The sequence below is a fragment of the Apostichopus japonicus genome, chromosome 3, assembly GCF_037975245.1.
Source record: "Apostichopus japonicus isolate 1M-3 chromosome 3, ASM3797524v1, whole genome shotgun sequence".
NCBI lineage: Eukaryota > Metazoa > Echinodermata > Holothuroidea > Aspidochirotida > Stichopodidae > Apostichopus > Apostichopus japonicus.
In genome coordinates, this window is record NC_092563.1 from 12,335,651 (window position 1) to 12,358,348 (window position 22,698).

Below are 22,698 nucleotides of genomic sequence, written 5' to 3' on the forward strand. Positions count from 1 at the left end.
CTGATCGAAAACTCGTGCATAGTGTTTCATTCAATCATCTTCATTCGATTTGTAACATTGTTGTATAATTGAATTTGAAATTTGATTGCAAATTAAGTGTTTCAGATTTTTTACCGTATTATAAAGTAACACTTTATATCGTTTCTTATGTGGCTATTCATATATATTGTAGAAATCAAATTACGAAAACGAAGCCATATTTACCGATATACTTGGCATTCTCTATTTTACTTTTCAAATTTAATTTAATTTTTGTTTTCTTGCCTTACCATATTTATTTCCTTTCCCTCTCTATCTCTCTCTCCCTCGTAATTCAATGAATAATTTAGAAAGTAAATTTGGCTAAATTTCCTTAAATGGTTGTTATCACGGACATTCCCTAATTTGATTAGTTTATGGCATGCTATTTTTGAATGAACGTCAAATTAAAATATAATAAAATTTGTATCCAACACCTGATTACAATGTTATCTGAATTGCTGTCTCTAATCTAATTTTTGAATAATGTGATACACAGCAATTAAAGTGAAAGCACTTACCCCTATGCCACAGACATTAAACGGTTTAAATTAATAAAAAAATACATTTGTATGATTGTCTACCATAACAAGGCCTGAAATGCTCGATACATAAAACAGACATTTCCATATTTCGTAATTTATCATTTTTCTGACATAGTCTATACTCTTGGTGGAGTAGCTCTAGCACGTTGACGGGGTAAAAAATATATACAGAGATAAAAATTGTTTTAGCTTGTTTTAAATATCAGTGATAAATTAAAACCAAACAATTTATCAATTATTTGTTTTTATTAGGGCTAACTGCTTAAATAACTTGGGAAATTACCCAATAATTAAGGAAAGTTGTAGCTGCTAAGTTGGTCATACCATCAGAGCTTGAAGCCATCAGTCTCTCAGCAAATGCCCCTAAATATGCTAGATCAACTGGCTATGGTCAGTGCCAATATGAAGAACTGTACATGACACACTTGCTAACCTCTGCTAGAAATTAAACTTTGCCGAGTCTGTAACGAGTAATGCAAATTTCGACTTTCCGTAAATTCCAGCTGTTCCGTGGGTTATGACTTCCTCACCATCCCCCACCCCCACCTCCTTAAATTCCAGCTGTTCTGCAGGATAAAGTTACTCCCTTCGTAAATTTCAGCTGTTTTGTGGGATGAAGCTTCCTCCCTCCGTAAATTCCAGCTGTTTTGTAGGATATAGCTCACTCCCTCCGAGAATTCTCTCAAATGTTTAATTAGCTAAGGTTATACACAACCCGCGACACACTGCCCGACTGATCGCAGCCCGACTTAACTCGACTGCCGGTTCGTGGAAATTCGGACAGGGTGCGTGTGCTAAGGATCCTATAAGTTAACCTACATTCTGAACTAACTCTATAGGTTCCGGGCGGTTCCAGGATTTCAAACATGATGGGTGTGTGGCCCTAATATCGTTGAAGCGGACTCCCATAGAGTGGGGAGGGCCGGAGTTCTCCCCGGTAGTAAATTAAAATCTCAGACGCGTTCTAAAGTATGTTATAGGCTATAAATTGGGTAAACACACCGTGGTTCTGCCAATAACTGCTATTCACCACCACACCACACACTGGATACGTGCCTGATCTTCAAGTACTCTGCAAATAACGTTGTTGCGTTAATGCGTTTAATATCTAACGAGCCCCAATTCATGGAGAGATGGAAATTTATAGTAAGAAGCAAGCACTAATCTTTGAATATGTTCCGTGACAATGTCACTATAGATGAAATATAATCTTGCTTTTGGGTTATACGGGCTATTGGACTGGAAGCGTTGTCAACGTGGCGAACAGACTACCATGAAAAATTATTAATTAATATCGCAGTGTGATTAATTAATATCGCAGTGTGATCCATGTATAATATTGTTATATACCAAACTATATTTCCCAAATCATGTAAGAAATGAAGAGACACGATCAATCTTTATCCCGTGATATCATTTTGGTAATCTTGCAGCCTTGAAGACTTAAAAGTTAGTTGAAATCACCCCCCCCCCCGCCCCCCCCCCCCCAAAAAAAAATGTTGAAAGAATCTAGCTGACAAACTAACCTCTGTATGTAACAGGGATGCCCCCAGTAGAAGTATATACAACAAACTTGGACTGGCTGCCTTGATGACCTTCAAGAAAGAAAGAAAAAATCACTCATAGAGAACGACTTAAAAGGCTTTTTTACTTCTGTTTCGGTTCAGAGGACGTTGGTGACCGCATTTGGAGATTAACTCTAATCGTTTGTTGAGTAAGTACATCTTTCTCCTCGAGGGAAAAAAAAAACATTAAAAAGCTCTGCATCACGCGTGGAACACTTAATTCCATCAGTTTTGACATACTACTGTACACACACACACACAAAATATGTATATATATATATATATATATATATATATATATATATATATATATATATATATATATATATATATATATATATATATATATATATATATATATATATATATATATATATATATATAAAGTTGGTTGGTTGGCGTCTTTCTTGGCGCAGAGTGCTCTATGTTGAGACTAGTTGAGACTAATGGAACACTAGTAGTTGTAACGGGTGTGTCTAAAACGAAGACCTCTAAATCGAAGATCGAAGACAGAAGACTGGTGAAATCTCTAAAATGAAGACATCTAAAATGAAGATAGAAGACTGGAAAAATCGAAAACAAATAAAGAAGTCTTCGTTTTTCGATCTTCGTTTTCGAGATTCGCAATATAGACAAATCTCGGAAAGGAAGACCGAATAACGAAGACCTGCAATAATAATCATTTAAAACAGATACAATGGTCATGAAACTTTCCGAGTAGATCATACAAGGTTTAATGGCCATATAAAATGCACTCATGCAACATATTGTTTTGAACAGACAGGTTTCTCTGCTCTCTTACCATTGAAAAAAGTGCTACCCAAAATAGTATAACTCATGGTTCTATTTCATAGAGTGGAATAGAGCGGATTTTGCATGCAATCAACGAGCAATTGACCAATCAAATGACCAGAATACAAATTGGTGTTGTATAAAAATGCATCTTATGGATTAATAGTAGTGTTATGTGTTTTAACCATCGCATCTGCAACACTGGTCTTTCAAAATTAATTTTGTGCCAAAATCCATGATTTAATTTGATAAAAGAAATCCATTCGAGTGGCTTAGTTTGATCAATGACTCATAATCTAATGAATCATATTATAACCATACTGAAAGAGCTGCTCTTAATCGAACCATTGTGAAGTTACATTAATCATGCTCTCATTATAGCAGAACTGCTCAAAGATATACGCACGTGCATAGCGTCAGACCCATATATAGGGGTTCCTAAGTTGCGCTTAAAAAAAAAACCGAGGTCACATTTTAAACCACATTCACGAAAGTATGTCAGTATCAAAACATTTGCTGAACAAAAATGTAAATAATTAAAACTACTTTTGGATATTCAATTTAATAATCCAGATCTAGGTTGTGTCCAAGGCTATAGCGTGCGTGTTTTTATCATATAATACCGGCTAAATATCTATAGCTTGTATTTACTACATGATGTATTCTTCCTACCTGATAAACAGAAACTATGTCATATGATTGTTTCTAATACATTAAACTCCGCCGAATAACTATACATGTTCGACATTCTCTTCCCATGCCAGCTATATAAGTTGATTACTTCACGCCGATCTGAGTATAGCCCGTACCCCCCCCCCCCCCCCCCTCGCAAACAGCACCTCAGTGAACACAGGAGAATAAGAATGAGTAAGGTGAGTGTGAGAATACATTCATGAGTCGACCTACTGCATGTTGGGAACATGGAAGTTAGTCAGGGTAACATTCATGTTTGGAGTAGGGCTATATATGGGGACAGACAAAAGTATTCCAAACGAGACATTGCATAATTAAATGCAATTGTGCCATTTGACGTAGTCTCAAATTCGTCTTCTCTTGCGGGCTGGCAACTTTAACAATATAGTTTCGATTGGCCCAGCAGCAATGTTAAACTATATAGTGCACTGGTCCATACTAACTAAATACATGTACACAATACTTAATTAGCCCTGTAGACTGTAGTATATTATCTATTGTTTAATTAACTTCAGATAGGATCTTTGGTCTTCTTTTTACTCGGCATTTGAGAATGTTCATATACGGACAACACAATCACATATGAATATTTAGATGGGACATAAACCTTTATGAAATGGCCAGATTTGGATCAGGGATGTAATCAAAAAGGGGGTGCACGTCCTCTGCATTGAAGCCGCCTCCCATATAGGTGGATCAATGGGTCCTCCCCCAGAAAAAAAAAAAAATAGAGAGTTTAGACGTCAAATGCTGCATACTGAGGCATATTTTAGACTATAATTTAGGTCCATAATTTGGTCTAAGCGCTAGGTACGTGTGCTAATAAATACTTTTGAACTTTTGAGTGCAGTTGAAATGTGGGGGTGGGGGTTCAACCCCTTCCACGCCCCCTAAATCCCTATCTGTGGGTTTACTCCGCCCACAAGGTATTGTCTAATTCTTCCCCATGCAGTGTAAAAACTCCCACGACGGGACGTAATTTACCCAACTGACGATTAAGGGGTGGGTAAACCACTACCTCCCCTCCCCCTCGTCGCTCGCCACTGCTTGTAACCTATAGATTTGATTACTATCTGAACGGAGGTTAACAATCATATCGCTTTAACAAAGAGATGTGATTGTTATCTGAGACGCTCTCTGATGGACACACTTCATGTCTGTGTTACACATGAAGATATCATATCCATTGTACATTTTGTCCGTATTCGAATCCAATCGGATCCAATCAAAGGTTGTGTCTACAACCCATGTTTCAACATTGCTTCATAATCGCCTGAGTATCGACATTATCACAATGCGTTCTTATAGTTTCACTGAACCCATTGTAGCACATGACTATACAGCCGATTACATGTTAAAAACTTAAGTATATTTTTGCACCAAGGTGAAGATTATAAAAGAAAATAATATGAAATATATATATCAAATTCCTGATTCCATTCGGTGTTCTCAATATTTCGTCACCCGGTCCCTTTTAATTCATACTACCATTAAACATATACTGAAAAAGAAAGTTTTAATAATTCAATATTTCCCCTTATCACTCCACTATTTGAAGTAAATGCAAGCAATCACACCAACGTTATGAGATGTTAGTATAACGAAAAGCTTTAATATCGTAAAAGTGCAAAAATCAAACGCTCGTAAAAACCAAACAAAGAGAAACAAAGACGTAACGAAAGCCTGAAATCCTCACTGTTTATTATATACTCTCTAAATGTACTATGCTATACATCTTCTAGTTCTAAACTATACGAGAACGACAAAAGCCTTATCATAATTTATTATTAAAAAGTGGACTTACCATCTTAATAATTAAAAATCCTTTTAACGGATTTACTTTCTTACTTGGTATACCCTTGCATGGGGTAATTCGATATAACGAAAGTAAATTCATGAATCAAAAGAAAAATTGTTTTTTTTTTGGAAATGATTTGTATATACATTATTACAAACATTATGTATTTTGTTGCGATATTTAATACCTCACATATAGTTAAATATATAATATAGTAAACCATTTCATCAACAAGTCATGCAATTAAAGGGGGAAACACACACACATTGGTCCAACTTCCATTTTGGTTACGCTTGTTCCGTTTACGATATATATATATATATATATATATATATATATATATATATATATATATATATATATATATATATATATATATATATATATATATATATATATATATATATATATATATATATATATATATGATTCATTGTACTAATTACATTCCACGATAATGTTATACATCGACAACACATCAAACTCTCTGCTTTTTATTGATGCAAATTAAAGCACGGATAAATTTTGATAAATTCAGTTGATAATAACTTAGCAACATAAAGTAAATTTGATGATAATAAAAACTTAAACTTCAAACCAATAATTAATTTCTCGATATAAAATTAGATAGTTTCTAAGGTCGTCTACAGTTTGCAATTTAAAAAAAAAGGAAAAAAAAAAGACGGTTGCTGATGTAATCCACATATGACGTCACAGAATATTGTGCAATATTACCTCAGCTAAATATTTGAATATATTTTAATGCTTTGGTAATTCTTAAAATCGGAACAAGCTATGCAGCTGATATTTGGATAAATGTATTTCATATCCCAGCCTACGTATTTTATACTATCATCTTCCTTTATAGTTTAATTTATTTTGTCTTTCTTTACTTGAAAATTTTTTAAAGGATGTTTTAGAAAGTTATTATTATTAGATATAGTTACAGAAATAATGTATGAGCGCAGGAATTTTAACTGATAATACTCAAAGACTTATATAGGAGTTTGTGTGTCGTCATTCATAGACGAAATACAATCTCATGGAATAGATGGAGGTGAAATCCTTACTACTGCTTTAGCACTATAAAAATTCATTTGTTCCGACAGAACCGACATGTACGTAATATGAGAGTCAAAATGCATAAAAACCTAGTTTCGCGCAACAGAAAAATAAACATTCCGTCATCGAACCATAGTCAGGAGGTAAACATTGTCAGGAGAGAAAGAATATATATACGCTGTTGTTACATCAATAACGACCATAAAAGTATCGGCAAATTTAGACTGATTCTATTTAGCTAAAATATTATTAATTATGTTCAGTCAAGTGAAAATATTTTTTTTCTCGAAAACTGACGGTGAACTTGTTTTCTATTTGTTGGAGAAAGATGAATTAAATACTATTGAAGTTGTGGTTGACCCATTTAAGTGTATTTTAATTAGAATGAACTTCAAAAACGTTGAAAGCATGTATAAATGGGCAGTAGCGGTTACATATGTAAGGGCTAATAAATCACAGGGCTTCAACTACTTAATTAGGAATCGAAGACGTCCAAAACAAATATTATTTTCTTCATCAGTGACACATTGTAGACAACAAAAATATTACAAAAATAAGGAGCGGATCGAGGATATTCAAAAGGAGGGATTGCGGGCGTCGGGTCATTGAAGCCGACTTGTCTGTAGGGGTGTACTCCACCCCTCCCCTCACAACCTCCTCCCCAAGAAATTGAATTTTGGCTATAAATTAGATTATTAGGTCTACATGCACGCAAAGTTATGCTGATAACTATAATTTGTTTACACCCACCTCCTGGATTCACGTCTTGAAACGTCTTGAATGTATGTTTAACGAGTTCCCATCTCAGTGTACAATCACTTGAAGCTGACACAGACTCTGATTTGCATTATTTTATCTGATTTGCACATTTGTTGAATGGAGGCTTAAATTCCACCTATTTGCTCAAACTTTTCGCTTATTATTTATTTATTTATTTATTTGTTTGCCACAAAAGTACAAAGTGGAGGAAGTCTTCCATAAAGCTTAAAAGCTTAGCAATGTGGAAGACTCCCTGAAGAAAGAAAAGAAAAGAAAAGAAAAAACAAAATATATATATGTGTATGAATACATACATAGATATAAGTACAAATTAAATGTTCAATATATATATATAGTAATTACATAGAGGTATAATTTAGTTTTAGTCAGTAAGTAGCAATTATTTCCTTACAAAACCACTTCTTAAAGGATGTGACTGACTTTTTACTCTTTAAATCGTTCATTAGAAGATTCCATGTTTTTGTTGCACGGTTTTGTAGGCTTAAAGTTCCAGTGGTGGTATTGTAGAGATTATAGTGGGCATGATTAGCATGCCTCGTGTTGTGATTATGTACATCTCTGTTACTGGTTAAAAAATTGTCAAAGGCAGCTGGTAGTAATCCATTCCAGGTCTTGTAGGCAAATAATGCAAGCTTAACTTTAATGAGATCGTGCAATTTTAGTAAGCTGAGTTTCTTAAATAGGGGACTGGTGTGCTCACGTGGGGCTGAGTGTGTTATGTGGCGAATGGCTGCCTTTTGGAGTATTATAAGATTGTTAAGGTTGGTGTTGTATGTACCAGACCAAATAATGGAACAATAAGTGAGATGCGGGACAACCAGGGTCTGGTATAGTGTTCTGAGTATGTTTTCCGATAGATAATATTTCAACTTAGATAATATGCCAACATTCCGTGCAATTATACTGCAAATAGTTGAAATATGGTTACGCCAGCTAAGTTTACAATCAATATTTACACCTAAAAACTTAGTAGTATAAACTTGCTTAATTATTTTACCATCCATACATATATCTTTATTCCAAATAAGTGTATTACGAGTATTAAAGACAATGTAATTACTTTTTTGTACATTTAGTGATAATTTGTTGGCTGAAAACCAATTACAGAATTTATTTAATTCATTTGACACGTTGGAAGATAATGTGATTATGTCGTCGCTCTCGAAGAAAATACTGATGTCATCAGCAAAGAGAATGATTTTGGCTAGTTTGGAGACATGGCAAATATCGTTAATATATAGAATAAATAACAAAGGACCTAAGACTGAACCCTGTGGAACGCCGCAACGAATTTTAGCAAGATCGGATCTAGAGTTTTTATACAAGGTATACTGATATCTGTTCGAAATATAGCTTTCAAGCCAGTTGAGAGTAGTTCCTCTAATGCCGTATGAAAATAATTTATTGATTAGGATGGTATGATCGATCGTGTCAAACGCCTTCGAAAGGTCGAGGAAAACACCAATGCAATTTTTGCCATTATTAAGACTAGTATGTAAACTGTTAAGTGCATCTGCCAAAGCCAGTTCAGTAGAATGTTCGGGTCGAAAGCCGTACTGTTCTTTACAGAGAATATTATATTGGTTATTATACTATATATATATTATACTCATTATTATAGACTGCAATTGATCAAACTTTATGATACCGTCCATGACTGTACTTGACGAAGGGAAAATTCAATAGTAATTAATGAAATATATTTTCTAATACTTTATTCTCCCACACACACTAGTTATAGGTGTATGAAATAATTATATCAATACACACTAGAAATTAAGAAAACATGTTCGTGTGTTTCACCATTTGATATGAAAGTTGGCTACCAGTCAAGTTAGTGAACACTCTTGTTTGGTATTACAGTTATGGATTTTTTTTTCTAAAATCATGGTTAGGATGTGAAAGGTCAAAAGAGTTCAAAACCGTGTTAACGGGGAAAACTGCAAGTGTAAAGCTTAGATGAACATCACATTTGATATTTACATCCCCAATTTAAAATCTTAAGTACAGTGCTAATTTAAATTGTCTTACATTTGGGCGTCGTAGTTAATAAATGCCCTGCACTGTACTTGTTTGTGATGATGTAAGAGGTGAACCTTGCCAAATATAATCATCAAAATAATTACCCTTTTATAAGGGCGTAGATTTCATTTCATGGTTTGTAGATGTGTACAAAAATCTGATACCTTTTGGTATAGTTACCCGAGAATTCATGTTACAGTAGGCCCTGCATCTACCCCATTCTAGCCTCAACCCCACCTTCCTCACCCCGGTCCGCGCTCTCTGTTATATTAATTTAAGTTAGGCTATTAAAAGAATTACCGCAATGAAAGACTGCACAAAGAAACTCACAATCTCACTTCAATCTTACGCAGCTCGCCAACTTTCCGGTGATGGTGACATAAGTTAAAGACAGCGGGTTATTGGGTGAATTATGGCACCATTTATCTATGTTTCTTAAATGTTCCACTTCTCAATGCGTTTACGAAAAAGGATCTCGTAAAACGGTATCCCATATCATATACAGACGTGATACTCTTCGTTGGTTATTCATAGCCGTTAGTTTTTGCTATTGATTTAGTATAAGAACCGCCTTAAATCTCAGCCCAACCGACATTTAATAGTGTATTAATAGTCGGTTCTTTTCTGCAAGGATGCAATATATTACCATTACTAAATGTACCAAGTCTTTTGTGCTGATTCTGGTTTTACAATCGCTGCCCAAACAGAAGCTCGCCTCTTGAATTGCCAATTATGTTTGTTCAATTTTTTGTCTTAAAGTGTTATGTTCGTCGAGTTGAAAATTGTGTTTTCATGAGATTTATAATATTCAATGATGACCATGTTATGTTTCGAATGATTATCAGAGTGGCTATCGCCCAGAAAATATCACTTCACTAAGCACAGGAGAATATAATATGCCGTCCTAACTGGAAGAAACGCCCAGGATAGGAAGAGTGAACTGATGGAGACCTGAGCTGAATATATAGCAATTCATCAATTCACGTATAACGTAAAAAAAAAAAAAACAGAAATATGTCGAAGAACATAACACCTAATAAAATGGAGACACGAGGGCGTGGAATAAATCCTTGCTGTTTGCTGGAGAACGGACGTGAAGTTGAGAAGAAAATGAGGCCAAACTAATCTTTCATAACTCCTCTGCTTAGCATCGGCTTAGGCTTCCGAAACTAACGTTAAACCGCAGTATTTCCACAGACCATCTTTCATAACTCCTATATACTTAGCATCGGCTTAGGCTTCTGAAACCTAACGTTAAACCGCAGTGTATCCACAGACCAGGGGTTAAGTGCTGTTAAGCATGATGAACCTAATATGATATAATTACATGAGTAGCGCCACATGCGGCTTATGATGCATCTATATATGTTGTTGTTACATCAATAACGACGATCAAAGTATCGCCAAATTTAGACCGATTCCATTTAGCTAAAATGTATTTCATTCTGTTTAGTCAAGTGAAATTTTGTTTTATGAAAATTGACGGTGAACTTGTATTCTGTTTGTCGGAGAAAGATATTTAAATACCATTGAAGTTGTGGTTGACCCATTTAGGTTTTTTTTTTTTTTTTTTTTTTAAATCGGAATTAATCAAACGTTGAAAGCATTTATGAATGGGCTGCAGCGGTTACATTGGTAAGGGCTATTATACTACAGGGCTACATAACAACTAATTAATTTGGAATCGAAGACGTCCAAATATTTCTTTTTTCCTTCATGGGACATTGTAGACCTCAAAGACCCAACCCAGTTGACTTTTACTAGTTGTCTTAATAGTAGGTACTTATCTGCATGCATGGATGTATCATATTACTTTAATAAATGTACTAAGTCTTAAGTGCTTTCGCTGGTTTTACAATCGCTGCCCAAACATAACGCTTGAATTACCAATTATGTTTGTTCAAACTTTTTCTTAAAGTGTTATTTTCGTCGAGTTCTGGGATTCTAATAACCAATAACTGACAGAATGAGTTAATATTAAATATCTCAAAAAGCCTCTTGTCATGGGAGGACATCAGGGGCACATGATTACTAACTTGGTATGGGAGGACATCAGGGGCGCATAACCACTGACTTGGTATGGGAGGACATCAGGGGCGCATAACCACTGACTTGGTATAGGTTGGACATCAGGGGCGCAGAGTCACTGACTTGGTATAGGTTGGACATCAGTGGCGGTATCCGTTGGACATCAGGGGCGCCTAACCATTGACTTGATATGGGAGGACATCAGGGGCGCATAACCACTGACTTGAAACAGGTTGGAAGTCAGGGGCGCATAGCCACTGACTTGGTATGGGCTGGACATCAGGGGCGCATAACCACTGACTTGGTATCCGTTGGACATCAGGGGCGCCTAACCACTGACTTAATATGGGAGGACATCAGGGGCTCAGAGCCACTGACTTGGTATGGGCTGGACATCAGGGGCGCCTAACCACTGACTTGGTATGGGCTGGACATCAGGGGCGCCTAACCACTGACTTGGTATGGGCTGGACATCAGGGGCGCATAACCACTGACTTGAAACTTGTTGGACATCAGGGACAGGGACACATAGCTACTGACTTGGTATACATCAGGGGCGCATAGCCACTGACTTGGTATGGGTTGGATGTTGTATTAGTATCCAGTTTTAATTATTTTCAATATGATTTCTTCTTGGATTGTCTCTTCTGTATCTGGGAGTAAGCTTTTTTCTCTAAATATCTGGTTCCAGAATAAAATATATTTCTTACTCTTAGATGTTAAGAGGAGCTATTCAGACGTCAAAATAATTCTTGAAGTCTTCCACATGAAACCTAAAAGCTTACAAAGGGAAGTCTGGTAAGATCAGATTGTATTAAATATCATGAAACAGCTTTACTTGTTGTAATGGATCAACTGGGGTAGGCCTCACTCGCAAATTTAGTTCAGTTAGATTTGGAAATTTTGAGATTTTTGAAAGCGACATATTGTGTTTTGCTGTAGGTTTGGATCCGTCTCAACAGGTCATGTATATTACTCACATGTAATTTCGGAACCCTTCAGTATAACTATAAAATATCTATATGTGCGGTAACAACTTATAGCGAGTTGTGGCTTATTGGTTTTATACAACAGAGGAAATGATTTATCCACAAATCGTAATGCAAAGTTGCATAACGTTATTATCAGAACTAAAAGTAAGGTAGCATGGAAATAAAATTTCAAGTATTTATTTAATATTTATTTAACGTTGAACGTACAATCGCCAAATTGTGAAAATCTCAACGTATAAGATATAACTGTAAAGTTAACCGAGTATTGCCTCAAGCACATTCAATGGTATATATCCTCGGACCACTTCAAATGTCGACTGCGAGTGCAAACCCACACATGAGTATGCGTCGTCTTCCACCACCCCCCCCCACCCGACCGCGACCACCGGCATAAATTGCCCTACTCCGACCCTCGACCCCTAACCCGACCGTCCAACAATTCGACCGTTTCTTCCAAAACGAGGGAAACATGCTGCAGCTTATACTACTTCGATTTTGAAAATATTTTTTATTGTCTAGAACATCGATGTACTACTTACCCGGTTTTCTCTGTTTAAAAAGATGTAGATTCCTGTAATAAGAAGTACACATATGGTAACCGCCTGCGTAGTCAAGACGATCAACTCGAGAATGGTGTTTATCTCCAAAACACACTTCCTGTCATCCAGGCAAAATTCACATCCTTCTGCACAGGGGGCGCAATTAAACCCACTGCATGAAAAGGAAAAATATGCCGAATACTTAATTGACATAATTCACATAATTCACATCATCATCGTCATCGTCGTCGTCGTCGTCACCGTCACCGTCACCGTCATCGTCACCGTCATGATCATCACCATCGCCATCGCCATCGCCATCGCCATCGCCATCGCCACCACCATCACCACCACCACCATCACCATCACCATCACCATCACCATCACCATCACCACCACCACCACCACCACCACCACCAACACCACCATCATCATCATCACCATCACCATCATCACCATCATCATCATCATCATCATCATCATCATCATCATCATCATCATCATCATCATCATCATCATCATCATCATCATCACCACCACCACCATCATCATCATCATCATCACCATCATCATCATGATCATCACCATCACCATCATCACCATCATCATCATCATCATCATCATCACCATCATCATCATCACCATCATCACCATCATCACCATCATCACCATCATCATCATCATCATCATGAAATATGCTAGAAAGTCAATTAATGGGCACTGGTGTACGAACTGTATTACTTCATTACCACTGTTAGAGCATTCAGAGACATAATATATATTTTGATTCAAGACCTGATATCCAAAAATAATTCCAAACAACCAGAAAAGAAAAGACTTTTTTCAACTGTTTACACTTTTAGCATGCTTCACTTTAGGCCAATTCTAATGACATTGAAATATTTGGAATAGAAAGTCGCGAATTTGTGTAAATAGTACCAATGCAACCGTAAAGTAATGTCTTAGATACATTACCCAATCATACGCGAGTGTTTAATGTAACATAATATCGAAAGAAACCGCGTTGTAATAACTGAGCAAGGGGAATAAGATGCCTATGTTAGAAATCAATGTAGGTTGTACAGTGGAATATACAGTATAGCATATGCGAGTTCACAAGACATTCAAGTTATATACAATGACGTATCGTTCAGGGCCATTGGAGTAATATCCTCGTATAAAAAAACACTTACGCACTTAGTTCTACCCTATATTATCTAACCAGAACCTATATTCAGGTGCGTTTACATTTATTAACGTACATTGTCTTCATTCTGTACATACAATCCATTTTACTTTTACAGGAATAATCTTCGTTGGGCCTCAACATTACCACAGGAAGAAAAAAGAAACTCGCCAGCCGTACCTGTCGTATGTATTAGGTATGCCCTGAAGTTTTTTGAAATATTCAGCTTCAATTACAGCTCCGTCGAAGGCTTTGTCTTCGGCATTAAACTCTGGAAAGTAGTAACCTTGATTACACATGCAGCGATACGACCCCCGCTCAAAGCCACGGTGTGGGATGTTTAAGCACTATCGACAAAAATAATACGAATGGAAGAAAGGTTATTAATTAGTCTGACATTTCGTTAAAGCTTCACACTGTCCTCAGTTGCATACAGTGTTAAATGATTGAGTTGGTGAGTTCATAATACTCTTGACAGCACTGTAGAATTTGATATCCTTATTAATACTCAACGCTTAATGTAAACAAAAGTCACAAGTTTAATGTATTGGTTTAGTCCAATTTTACTGTTTGCTGTCTCACATCAGCACGTCCTGTTACTTCTAAAAAGAATTATGTTATATCAAGGCTGCTGAATTCCTCACACAACAGAAATAATTAATGAAACAGATTTCGTCTCCATTTAATGAACATTTCACGAGCATATATGATACACATAACTGTTACCATAGCAGCAGCCTTTCGTAAGCATATTTAAATTTATAAGCTGTATGCGACCGACAATTGAAATGGGAACTACAATTCATATCATGTCGGTTGTTGTTGTTGTTGTTTTGCTCACCGTAGTGGTATTTTTACAGCGATGAGTCCCCACGAAAGGATCAAAGACGCCGCCTTGGTCTTCTCCACTCAAATCGCATTGTTGTATATCTAGGCTGTTTAAGCTGACGTCGATGGTTGTCACACCCCTATACATGAAAAAGAAAAAACACACATAAAAAACGATATAAAGGCATTAAAATCCTCCAACCAAATGTGAACATTATGTACTGCTGTATGGGTCATATTCATCTTGTTATAAAAAATTTAGTAGTTGTGAAGAGGACAAAGGACGGGATTGAAACATTATTATGTGACCTGAAGTCTCGAGCACTATACAAACTGAGATATCCTGCAACTCTTATTAAGCAAGCCCAAAAATGTCTTCGCTTCTTTTTAAAATTTGAATTTAACATCTATCAGTTTTCTAGTTTCAGGTTATATACTTGCAGATGGTAATTGTCATAACTTGAAGAATCATACTTGAGATTATATCACATTGAGTACCTGTTAAAAGCACAGCAACGAATGTACAAAGCCCCCTAAAATCATTGCAAATTCAAGCATCCACTGTTAACGAATGGCTTACCACAGCAAGTAGAAATTCTTACCGTTGTATTAAAATATTTATAACCTGTCCACTAATTGCAAATGTTATAGAATTAAGTTTTAATGAAGTAATTAAACCTTGAAAAGTTATCAAATGACGTCAAACATGAATTATTTTAGTAGTAGTTAGTCATTTCATGGTCTTTTGGTTTTAATAATTTTGAATTTGACTTCTTATGGTAATGATAGCAGTTACCTATCGATTTGACATTAATATATCAACTGAAGGATAAATCCTTGCTCTCCATTCTCGTTTGTCTGATCGACATCCAAGCAATATCGAAAAAATGAAAAGATTCCGACTTCCCTGCTTTCCTGCTTTCCAGTTGAAACAGTTATACGGTACTTTATTTTCATACTTATTCTTACTGGTCATCGATTCAATGGTTCACTAATGCCTTGTAATTCTAAATCGTTAGGAAGATTGTCCTCAAGAATGAATTAAATAAATTAGAATTGCATACAACATGTTGGCGTAGTAAAAGGCCATTAGGGAGTGCAAACTTACACTGACGGACGGACATATAGTTTGTTGACAGGATTATCAATTCTATGTCTACTTTTTAACATCTAAGTAACAGAAATTCTATCTTGAGGTTATAAACGATTATCATATCTTGTCCCCCTCTCTAATACTGTCTGTATTGCGTTCAACCTCTTAGCGTGTTTTTTTTCCAGCTTCTTGAGAGCACGATTGCTGCAAGTTTTAATACATATATCTGTATTTCTATAGTGATGAAGGGAACACTGACGAACAACATCATATACAACAAATATAATTACTGTGTACTAAATGTTCCAATAAGTATTCACTTCAAAATTGATCTAATCAAAGTTTCATGATTGACGGGATATTTCCATTGACTGATAAGTGTTATCATCAGATCACGATGAAATGACACAGATTGGAATCATGATTCACTGGTTCGATGACTCTCCAAGGAGGAAAGTTAAAGAACAAAAGTACGCCATCTGAGTAGTAAACGTGGTATTCAACGCAATGTGTATATGGACCGTATAGCTGCGTTTCATACTTTATTTCTCACTTCCCATCAGGTTCAGTCACCTGCTACGTAAAACATTATTCAGTTCTCTTATCGTCCCCTCCCCTCTCCCGCCCCTACCCCACCCCCCTCAAAGTGCATTTTTCTGATAAGCAGTCCATACTGTCACATGTTCACTATTACCGACCAACATCACTCGTGTCTTATTAGAGTATATCCTAATTATGCTCCCAAGCATCAACAACAACAACAGTAGCAACAACAGACATAGGCGTATGTCTGTTGTGGGGGGGGGGGGGGGTCTGTATGATCTTGAACTGGTATAATTACTTCATCAACTTTCTCCTTCCCGTCATGTTTTACAACAGTTCGTGATTGCACTCGTTACTATCAGCCAAGAGTGTAATGCGAAATATGAAATTCTGGATATTCATTTGACAATACATGAGTCCATTACCAGAAGTAATAACATAAAAAACAAAAAATAAAATGATGTTTTTTATTTAGTTTGATTATCCAAATACGACAGAAAAAGACAAATTCGGAAGTAATATCATTTGATGTAATATGATGAATGTTAGTGCAGGTTACAGTGCTTTTAGACGTTTAGCTCGTGGAAGCCAAACGACCTCATAAGTAAAGTTAAAAACGACAGCAACTAATGATTACGAATCACAACACCTTGGCATGGAAACACAATACAATATAAACACATCCATTCAGTATACAGTCATCAGTCATACTTAGTCAGTGGATAATGATTATGTAAAAAGACCATTTTACGCTTATTATTGATAAACATTAAGAATCGTGACTTCGTCTCTTTGCTGTAATTTATAATAAAAGTCAGCTAAAGGTAATAAAGTTTATCGATTTTGTCAGATTCAACCTTGATTCGGAACACGTTGTATATTCTTTTGGGTTTCTTTCATTTGAATGGCTGGGTTTGTACTTTAAGTTGAAACTAATTGGTTTAGGCAGACTTTCAGGGAAGGATTGGAAGATTTCAACAACCAATTTATCTGTCTATCTGTCTATCTGTCTATCTATCTGTCTATCTATCTGTCTATCTATCTGTCTATCTATCTGTCTATCTATCTGTCTGTCTATCTATCTGTCTATCTATCTGTCTGTCCGTCCGTCCGTCCGTCCGTCCGTCCGTCCGTCCGTCCGTCCGTCCGTCCGTCCGTCCGTCGGTCCGTCCGTCGGTCGGTCGGTCGGTCTATCTGTCTGTCGGTCGGTCGGTCGGTCGGTCTATCTGTCTGTCGGTCGGTCGGTCGGTCGGTCGGTCTATCTGTCTGTCGGTCGGTCGGTCTATCTGTCTGTCGGTCGGTCTGTCTATCTGTCGGTCGGTCGGTCTGTCTATCTGTCTATCTGTCGGTCTGTCTATCTGTCGGTCGCTCTGTCTATCTGTCTGTTTATCTGTCTATCTGTCTGTTTATCTGTCTATCTCTCTGTTTATTTGTCTATCTGTCTGTTTATCTGTCTATCTGTCTATCTGTAAGGTTATCTGTCTGTTTATCTGTCTATCTGTTTATCTGTCTATCTGTCTATCTGTTTATCTGTCTATCTGTCTGTCTATCTGTCTATCTGTCTGTCTATCTGTCTATCTGTCTATCTGTCTATCTGTCTATCTGTCTATCTGTCTATCTGTCTATCTGTCTATCTGTCTATCTATCTGTCTATCTATCTGTCTATCTATCTGTCTATCTATCTGTCTATCTATCTGTCTATCTATCTGTCTATCTATCTATCTGTCTATCTATCCGTCCGTCCGTCCGTCCGTCCGTCGGTCGGTCGGTCGGTCGGTCGGTCGGTCGGTCGGTCGGTCGGTCGGTCTATCTGTCTGTCGGTCGGTCTGTCTGTCGGTCGGTCGGTCGGTCGGTCGGTCGGTCGGTCGATCTGTCTGTCGGTCGGTCGGTCTATCTATCTGTCTGTCGGTCGGTCGGTCGGTCGGTCTGTCTATCTGTCTGTCTATCTGTCTATCTGTCGGTCTGTCTGTCTATCTGTCGGTCGGTCTGTCTATCTGTCTGTTTATCTGTCTATCTGTCTGTCTGTCTATCTATCTGTCTGTCTGTCTATCTGTCTGTCTATCTGTCTGTCTATCTATCTGTCTATCTATCTATCTATCTATCTATCTATCTATCTGTCTGTCTGTCTGTCTGTCTGTCTGTCTGTCTGTCTGTCTATCTATCTATCTATCTATCTATCTATATGTACTCTACCTAGTAGAATCCTACGTCGTATTTTGCATGTCGTTTATCTGAAGAAGTTGTCACTGTCAATTCCTGAATAAATAATTCACTATTCTCTGTTAATTGAAATGCTCTCTTTGTTTGATTTTTACGAATGAACAGAATTTGTAAACGTTCGAATACATAGAAACCAGCCAAGACTTCTTAGTTAAATGAAAAATTCACCAGTTTATCATTTTCGTGGCTGATTATGTTCCTCATTTTTTTTACCGGCCTTCTATTGATTTGAGATGTTTACTCTTTCAATTTTATACCTCTGAACATTTCAAGTGCGTGTCATATCAATTTACTTAACTTGTTACAAGCACTTGCCAATGATATTCATATTAAAAATAAACCTGTTAAAACTAAACTAAAGCAAGATATACACACTCATAGTATATTAAAATATGCTCCGCGGAGTTGGTCAAACAGAGTACTGGTAAACATTCTTTGTTGATTTTGTTGTGCAAACTGACTGAATTTATTGAGACAGGAGTGCAAGAGGTTTGAATGAAAGCTCCCAGTGAAAGATATAACTTTACCTTTCTTCCTCCACCTCCACCTCCACCAACCCTACCCCCCCCCCATCCCGACATTTGTGGGCCAAAAGTTTATATTTTCATGATGTCATGGAACCAGCTATGGATAAAGTAACCTGGGAGACAAGTATTTCTTCAACCTTGATTTTAACTTAAATGTTGCTGCTGACATAGAGATGGTCACAAACAGACTGTAGTACTATTACTATTACTAGGGTGCTCACTTTCATGGTTCCCGCATACCTACTGCAATACTTACACGAAGCCCGCATATCTACTGCAATACTTACACGAAGCCCGCATATCTACTGCAATACTTACACGAAGCTTAGTTTTCTTGACGTTCCTTCTTCTTCGATATCTGAGAATGTTTCATCTACATCTGACCAGAAGAAAGGCATACTAAACGTCACCATCCACACGTCACCGCCACCACAATCAAAGTATGGTTTCGTCCAGTACCCGTCGTCGAGGGTCAAAAGTAGATCGGAACCATAACGAACGGTTTCATAAGAGCTGTTAAATTCAGTGGTTTGTTCAAACCAGTTGAATTCACTTGCTTCAAATCTTGTCAGAGGTATATAGAACCAATCGGTACCGTTGGTATGGTAATCGTAACCTATGGATAAGTCTTTTGCGGTAATTCCTTCCGGTGCTCGAAACGCGTATGGGCAATAAATTTCGTAATCTCGATAATGATACTTTATAAAAGCAATCGCTGACCCAAACACGTTGATGTTATTTTCCACGTTAGAGAGAACTACCGCATACAGTAAATCGGTGTCGGCTTCGTGTATGCCCCTCATGTGATGACCCGTTCGAAAAAGTGTCGACAACAAATTAGCAGCTCTCACAGCAACTTCGGCTTCAGCAGTCCAGCGTATTTTATCATAGTTTAAGTTAAGTGATGGCCCAAATGAGCAGTTGTTCTTTTGTCTCGCTATTTGTTCGACGTAATCTAACGCCTCTGCCACTGGGTCGTATTCTCGAGCAGTCGTTGCTCGTCCTTGAGTGACAAAAAGGCAAACACACAACATCAGCAGAGTAACACCGGCACCTAAATGACTCCAGCTGACGAAACAGGAATGTTTCTGCTCATTCACCATCTTTGATTGCTTAAGGATTTGTAAAAACAATAAATAGGAAGAGTGCATTAACATATCATTAGTACTCTGCATATACACAAATTGTCATCATGTTCTCTGTACGAACCTTCAATAACAATGCGACTCGACTTTCCGTTGTGACTAAAATCGATTGACGTGTTCCTATTAAGACACTGAATGGATTGTTTAGACGAGAATGGTTGCTGGTTGAACTTTGAAGGTTAATGAATCTTGTGAAGAGATATAAACGGTTGTTCTTGGAAGAGTGTCATTTGATTCGTGAAATATGATGGCGTGTGTCATATTTCTTTCAGTCATCTGGCAGTCTATAGCTGTCAATGTTATATCCCACTTCGTAACGTTGCAGCATAGACGTTGTAAACAGGGTATCAGTATGCAGGATGGGGGGGGGGGGGATGATTTTTGTGTTTTACTGCAAATTTACCAAACTTAACAAACTTTCTTGAAATAAGATTGTAATTGATCAAACTCAGACATATACCTACCAGGATTATTTCTTTTATCAAGCAAGTGGTTAATGATTTATTTAGTTTTTAATATATCGTTTACACAAAACATGGCGTTTGTGTAGGTCTGTCATTGGTCGTACTGGAATGTACTGGCTTAATTGAGCAGTCGGGCTGGGGTGGGGTGGGTGAGTTTGGGTGGGATGGTGGTGGGGAGAGAACAGTGGGAGCTGTACCTCATCATCACATAACATTCATCCAATAGGAATCTGCCATTGTTAGATATATATATATATATATAAATATATATATATATATGTATATATATTTATATATATATATAAATATATATATATATATATATATATATATATATTTATATATATATATATTTATATATATATATATATATATATATATATTTATATATATATATATATATATATATATATATATATATTTATATATATATATATATATATATATATATATATATATACATAGGCCTATATATATATATATATATATAGATATAGATATATATATAGATATAGATATAGATATATATATATATATATATCTATATCTATATATATATATATATATATATATATCTATATCTATATCTATATCTATATATATATATATATATAGGCCTATGTATATATATATATATATATATATATATATATATGCGTGTGTGCGGGTGTGTGTGTGTGTGTGCTTTAATTTTACTTTTCTTTTTTTTTTTTTTCTTTTTTTCAAGGTTAAACTTTTGTGCGAATGTACAATACTCATGGGGCATGGTACTTTTATGCATTCATATCACATTGTTTTGGAACAATCTGGAACTCTTAGTATTATAATGGCATCGCCAAGGTGGAATTTTTATACGGGCCTACGATCCCAATTCCGTATCCTCCCTTAGTTCGCAAAAGCATCCGGGAGATTACGATGAGAGTCCGGCCTTCGGGCCAGAAGTGGGCTAGCTGACTTGCAATGGAGGGCTCACGTCGATTCGGACTGGGTTGATGTTCAACGTTCAGTGAAACCATGGCCTCGATGAGGCGTTATCTCTTGTTAATTTTAGCTTTCTGTCTTCAATTTTATAAAACAATAATTCAAATTAATTATTGCCTTTTTCATTCATCTTTTTCTCGCTAAGTAATCACAATTTATTTAAGATTAAATTGATGCTCATGTCTGCCTAGGTTCGATTCCCCGCCGAAGCACTATTTTATTTTATTTATTATTATCATTATTATTTATTTTTTGGGTCGTTGTTAATATCTGCATGTATATACATGGTGTTTTAAATGTGTTTTGCTTTGTTTGTTTGTTTTTTTTATTGGGGTGGGGGGGGGGGGTTGTTTCTATTTGGTATTTTGTTTCGCGTAAACACAGTAGGTAGGTCATTGCAAAATTTTGCACAACTTGTCAATAGAAACCGATCGGAACTTAAGAGTGAGTAGTAAATTTGATTTCCGTCTCGCTCGTCGCCTTTCACTGGAAATTTTAATGAAAGTATACATAAGGACGAAAACTGTACCTGCAAAAGAAAGGCTTCTTTTGTACAGTGTAAGGCCACCGCGACGTCTTTTCTGACAAGCTTGATAATATTTGTTCTTCGGGAATGTTGTGTCATTACTTAGCCTTTATAAACCGTTAAGTGTGGAAACAGCTATGCTCCTGTTAGAACAACTTCACATTTCTTAAATGCTGATTTACTGAGGCAGGCGTTTGAAAGACAATGTGATACAAACAGGTACGGTAACGTCATAAACAATGCCACGAGCTCTCCGTGCATTAAAAACGATCGAAATGTGCGGTATTCATGACGGTACACAAAGCAGATAATGCGGATACAGCAGACATAGTCGAGAATTAAACCTAGTAG

General features: G+C 36.6%; 1 protein-coding gene across 3 annotated transcripts in view; it reads right to left on the bottom strand.

The window, feature by feature from the left end:
• LOC139963505 (probable G-protein coupled receptor CG31760) overlaps positions 1-22,698 on the bottom strand; it is a 46,245-nt gene that overhangs the window by 19,960 nt on the left and 3,587 nt on the right. For 2 of the 3 annotated variants that reach the window (XM_071964351.1, XM_071964343.1), the window contains exons 2-6: positions 19,550-20,343; positions 14,862-14,988; positions 14,201-14,367; positions 12,835-13,006; positions 2,090-2,158 (exon numbers count right to left, since the gene is read on the bottom strand). In XM_071964351.1, coding sequence (XP_071820452.1) covers positions 2,090-2,158; positions 12,835-13,006; positions 14,201-14,367; positions 14,862-14,988; positions 19,550-20,334 — 1,320 coding nt within the window. In that variant the 5' untranslated portion in view covers positions 20,335-20,343. Of the gene's footprint in view, positions 1-2,089; positions 2,159-12,834; positions 13,007-14,200; positions 14,368-14,861; positions 14,989-19,549; positions 20,904-22,698 lie in introns of those variants that run through there. The other variant, XM_071964333.1, reaches the window with a different exon arrangement.